The sequence below is a fragment of the Carassius carassius genome, chromosome 39, assembly GCF_963082965.1.
Source record: "Carassius carassius chromosome 39, fCarCar2.1, whole genome shotgun sequence".
Taxonomy (NCBI): Eukaryota; Metazoa; Chordata; class Actinopteri; order Cypriniformes; family Cyprinidae; genus Carassius; species Carassius carassius.
Window position 1 is genome coordinate 25212535 of NC_081793.1, and position 6000 is coordinate 25218534.

A 6000-nucleotide genomic window follows, 5' to 3' on the forward strand; every position below is an offset into this window, starting at 1 on the left:
AACATGTTAATGAGCGCTAACGTTTTGATTTGTTTAGATATTACTATTTTCATTTCCATACCTTCGCTGCTATTTCAGGTTGCCTTTCTGTCCACCTTCTCCATCAAATTCCATCTCATTTCCTTTGTTTATCAATCAGCAATACGCCTACAGTGGACAGAAGACTGGCTCCTCTTTTTTTTTTTCTTCAAAGAAGAGCAAATTAAGTTAAAATTAAAAGGAAATAATAAAAAGAGGGTTAGACTGAGACCACAAATGCAATTTAGGCCTTCTTGCATCAGTCATTATAGTTGAAGGAAAACAGGAATGCATTGTTTTAACAGAAGGAGATATTTTGGAAGACAGTTATTCACCTTTAGCACCTAGAGCTGATGAGTTATTTTGACACTGGCCATTTTAAAGACAATATGAAATTAAAATAGAATCTGATTTGTTTCTTGTTTATTTTCCCAATGCATGTCATATTGTACATGATTCATCAGCACATGCACACATAGTTATTTTTATTTATTTATTTTTTATTTATTTATTATTTATTTATTTATTAAGTTCTTTCTATCTTTGCAAATTATCTGTCTACAGAATCTATTTTTTTAAATTGCTTTACCTCAGAAATGACTTTAGTTTTCAGCTGACATCACAGATTTCTCTTAAGAGTATGGAAGTTTGTTTCCACCACAAGATAATAAATGGATAAATAAAAGTAATTGCAAGTTTTTATCTTACAAATCTGCCCTTTTTTTTCTTCTCGCAATTCAGAGATAAAGTATCAGAATCTCGGGATAGCGAGATATAAACTCTTTTGCAAATTTATATAGCAAGTTTATACTTGCAATTTTGAGGTGGAAAAAAATCAGAACTATGAGATAAAACATAATTACATTTTTTTCTTTTTTATTCCATGGCAGAAAAAAAATTGATAAATAAACAGAATTGCAAGATGTAAACTTTGAAGGGGTTTCCATATTAAAGTGATAGTTCACCCAATTTTTTTTTTTAATTCTGTCATGATTTACTTACCCTCATCCCCCATGTTTTTTTTTTCTTTTTCTCTCCATACATTGGAAAACAATGGGATCTAAAATTGTTAGATTTGGTTATCTAAAACAACATTCTAAAAAAAAAAAAACATAATGGAATGTCATGAGGGTGAGTAAATGATGACAGAATGTTCATTTCTGTGTGGACTACCCCTTAAATTCCTACGCTACTTCCAGATGTAAAATGAATTTTAGTCCTAAAACACCTGTCATTTTGATGTCTATTTGACATCCGCACTAAACTATCACACCACTGTGAAAAACAGTCAATCTGTCTTTTTCCATAGTATGAGAGCTTATATTTAAGTGACTTCTGCAGTGCTCTGAAGACTGACCTGTCTCTCAGCTCTGTTTCTGTGAGATACCAGCAAGCACCTCTCACAGCATCACTGCGTCCTTGCTAAAGGTGGCAGCCAGGATCACAGACAGCACAGAGAGAACATATTGTCATGCTGGAGATTAGCCATTATCAGTGCTCCATTTGTCAGACTGACCCATTTCCCGCTCCATGGATGCAGTCATGGCAGACAGAGCGAGAGATCAGCTTCCCGAGGATGAGGGTTTATCAATCTCGAACCCATATTCTGTGTATGCCAGTCAAATCACAAGAATGAACTCGCAAAATAGGGTACATGTTTGACATGTTTGAATGGTTGAGATTTGCAGTGTAAATATTTGTCCCTTGGGGGCGCTGTCATCTCACAGAAACTCTTTTAGTCTGTTGGAGCATATATAAACAAACTTATTTGTTTTCTAAGAGTTTCCTCTGATTTGCTGTAAACTAATAAACATATACAGGTGTTCGCCAATGGACTTAGACACCTGAATCTATTAAAAAACTCTCTACGTCTCCATTGCAGCACAGTATGAGACACAGTACAGTAAGTGTTGATCAAGGCTCGTTTCCAAAACCTAGTGAGCTACCTAATAAGGTCGCATAGATGCATACTAACTAAAATGGAGCATGGAGGGGCCTAATAGAAACAAAGTACACAGGCAACAACTCAGGTGTTGGGATTAAAATACGTACGTATCACACACAAATGTGACCCTGGACCTCAAAACCAGGTTTTAGTCTTTAGTCGCTGGGGTTATATTTATAGCAATAGCCAAAATTACATAGTATGGATCCAAATGATAGATTTTGTCTTTTATCCTAAAAATCATTAGGATAGTAGTGATCATGTTCCATGGAGATATTTTGTAAATTTCCTACCGGGGATATATCAAAACTTAATGTTTGATTAGTAATATGTATTGCTAAGACTTTAAATCTAGACTCAAGACTCATCTGTTTAGCTGTGCATTTATTGAATGAGCACTGTGCAATGTCCGAACTGATTGCACTGCATTTTACGTATACTGTATTTTATGTAAAATAATTTTCTATTTTTAACTGTTTTAAATGAATCCATTTTTAAGTCAATTTTTAAATAATTTCCAAAGTTTTAAAATTGCTTGTTTTATTTTTGTTATTATTTTTCTTCATGATTATTTTACTATCTATCTATCTATCTATCTATCTATCTATCTATCTATCTATCTATCTATCTATCTATCTATCTATCTATCTATCTATCTATCTATCTATCTGTCTGTCTGTCTGTCTGTCTGTCTGTCTATCTATCTATCTCTACTGTTCGTTATATCATTCTATATATTATTCTTTATTTTTATCTATCTATCATCATTCTCTGATTCTATTATCTGTTTATCCTTCCATCGTTCTATTATTCATAGTTTTTCTTTCTTTTTATATTTTATTTCTACCTATCTATTATTATATCTATCATTTTACTTAGCATTCTATTATTCTATTGTTCTGTCTATCCATTTATTGTTCTGTTTTTCATTGTTTTTCTTTTTTATCATTCTATCTATCTATCTATCTATCTATCTATCTATCTATCTATCTATCTATCTATCTATCTATCTATCTATCTATCTATCTATCTATCTATCTATCTATCTATCTATCTATCTATCTATCTATCTATCTATCTATCTATAGCCGAGGTTCTTCTGTGGCCAGTCAATAACAAATGAATAACAGGAGAGGAGTGAGATAGTCACACATGATGGGTGCGAGAGTCCATCAGATGGAGGGCACACATTACTGCTGCAGCTTTCATTCTGTCTCTAAATGATGACTGCAGTCAGGAGCTGTTTGCCAATCATGGAAAACGCTGACAAATGAGGGGGTTGTCTCCTTGATTGAACGAGAAGAGTGTTTCCACTGGCCTCTGCCGTCGTTCTGCCTGCCTCACTCCCTGATTGTACACACAGCATAACGAGGACGATTTGAGTCACTCATAGAAAAATGAATGGGAAAAAAACAATGCTCAATACAGAGGCTGTAGGAACAGAAAACCCCTTCTAATTATAACAAACTAATCAACTGCGTTTTTTCCATCACGTACATTGGCTTGACAGAAAAGCACATGACTAAAATGTTGTGATATGATTTATCATTTTTTTAAAGACTGCCTTTTTTTTATGTGTATGAGAGTTATACAAAGATGCTAATCTTGTTCTGCTCATGTGTTCCCTGCAGTGATCGTGGTTCTGTACGTTGGGGTTCGGCGGCAGAAGAAGAAAGAGACTCTCATGACGTCCAAAGAGGACATCCGTGACAACGTGATCCATTACGACGATGAAGGCGGGGGCGAGGAGGATACACACGCCTTCGACATGGGCACCCTACGCAACCCCAAAGTCATCAAGGAAAATATGTTTCGCCGAGATGTTAAGCCAGAGTTGGGTTTGTGTCCACGGCGGCCAGTAGTCTTGCAAAACAGTGCTGACATCAGCAACTTCATCAGTCTGCGATTGCAAGAGCATGAAGGTGACACTTGCGCCCCGCCGTACGACTCGCTGGCCACATACGCCTACGAGGGCGAGGGCTCGGTGGCCGACAGTTTAAGCTCTATAGAGTCTGTAAAGGGTGAACCGGAGGACTACGATTACCTCAACGAGTGGGGGCCTCGCTTCAAAACCCTCGCAGGGATATTCGGAGAACGATCAGAGAGCCAATCAGACGTAACATCCAGCACCACCACTGAAAACAAACACTGATGTTTTCTTTTCTTTTCTTTTCTTTTCTTTTCTTTTCTTTTCTTTTCTTTTCTTTTCTTTTACTTTACACTGGGTTTGAAACAAACATAGATGTGAGTTTAACTTTGACCAGATTTCATTCTATTATTTTGTAGTTTTTGAGATTTTTAATTTGACTTGATTTCAATCTCAAAACGCGAGGATAAAGGAGGTCAGAATAAAAAGCAGCCTTTGGATTATATGTAAATGAATGATGGAGGTGTTTGGTCATATTTATTCAGCTTTGCTTTTCATGAAAAAAAAAAGAACATCGTAGAAGATGCAAAATGTTTCTGACATCCTTAAAAAGTGCCTCAATGGAGTCGGTTTGTTATTGTTGTTTTTATGGTTTAGCTCTGTTTCGTCACTCTTCTTAAGGATGAATGGCGTCTCTAACCAAAGCTGACCATGACCTGGATTTCAAGCTTCGGTGGAAAGGGTTTTTAAGGAGGAAATGTCTACATGGGCCTTGTTTGGCCAAAGATATTTTTTTTAATGTTATTTATGATTCTATTTATTTATTTGTGAGGCTGATGAGACGGGTTGTATCATTTTGTTATGTATTTATCTATTTATCATGATTTGAAATCGAATATGAATTTCTTATTTTTTTGAAGACACAAGGATTTTCATAATTATTTGCTCCTCGCGAGGACATGGACGTTGTAGTCCCAAGAGGAACTTGTATAGACTTGTACTTGTTGTAAAAAAATCAACTTTAGGGCTAAACATGAGCTATTACAGTTGAGTCCTGTAATAAACACTGTTTTCTTAAATAAACACAACAACTTGGGAAGAAAAAATGTGTGCACTTGCAAAATGAAAGTCCTTTTTGTCAGTGATGGATCGATGATAGAACCTTTCCACTGCACAAAATATTCGTTATACTGTTAAGATAGATAGATAGATAGATAGATAGATAGATAGATAGATAGATAGATAGATAGATAGATAGATAGATAGATAGATAGATAGATAGGTCTGATTGAGCTTGTGACATGCTGATGTAACAGTTTGAGCGCAGTGAGGCTGCTGAAAATGAGATGGGTTATCAAATATACTCTTTGATCTCTGATCTTATCTTTGGTGTCTGCTGAGTGGGATGGAGATTTAAGAATCACACACTGCCAATCAATGAGTGGGGGGTGAGTATAAAAGGCACACACATGCACATTATTATTATTATTATTATATAGTATTAATTGCTCTCTCTCTCTCTCTCTCTATATATATATATATATATATCATTCTTGCATATAATCTGGGACAACAGGAAGTTATACTATTTCCGGGAGTTATACTATTTCAAACAATCTACAGTTTACAGAGTTAACAAATTTAAAGTTGAATAGCAGAGTCAACAGTAAACAAAGCTAATTAAAATGTGCTCATAATGTGCCATTTAATCCATCATTCATGGGACATGAACTCAGACTGTGCTGTGAAACCCTCTGCTTCCAAATCAAACATCATCATGCAGGCAAGTCAATGGTGAATCTCTCTACCTGTTGCTTTTGTATTACTTTGCCTCGGGGCATGATCTAGGGCACTCTATGGATATGCAAATGAGCCTGTCGTTACTAATTTGCTTAATGACTCTCTCCATGGGGAAGTTTTACAGTGAGCTCTGGAGTTTATTAGATGGCAGGAATCTACAAACCCTGGAAACACTTCAGATGTTGTGGATAGATAGTGTACAGTAAGTTTATGTACAATAACACACAGGAGTTTTCGGATTTACATTTAATCATTTAGCAGACACTTTCATTCACTTTTTGAAAAGTTAACATACCCCAATTATCACATCTTATGGCTGAAAACAGATAAGTTTGGAGATAAAAAATGTGAATATATTATTGACAAAAGC

At 35.5% G+C, this 6000-nt stretch overlaps 1 protein-coding gene across 1 annotated transcript in view; it reads left to right on the plus strand.

Moving 5' to 3' along the window:
• Positions 1-4154, plus strand: part of LOC132121680 (cadherin-12-like) — a 388852-nt gene extending 384698 nt beyond the window's left edge. Inside the window, exon 12 of the mRNA XM_059531344.1 lies at positions 3595-4154. Coding sequence (XP_059387327.1) covers positions 3595-4115 — 521 coding nt within the window. The 3' untranslated portion in view covers positions 4116-4154. The remainder of the gene's footprint in view (positions 1-3594) is intronic.
• Positions 4155-6000: the final 1846 nt, after the last annotated feature.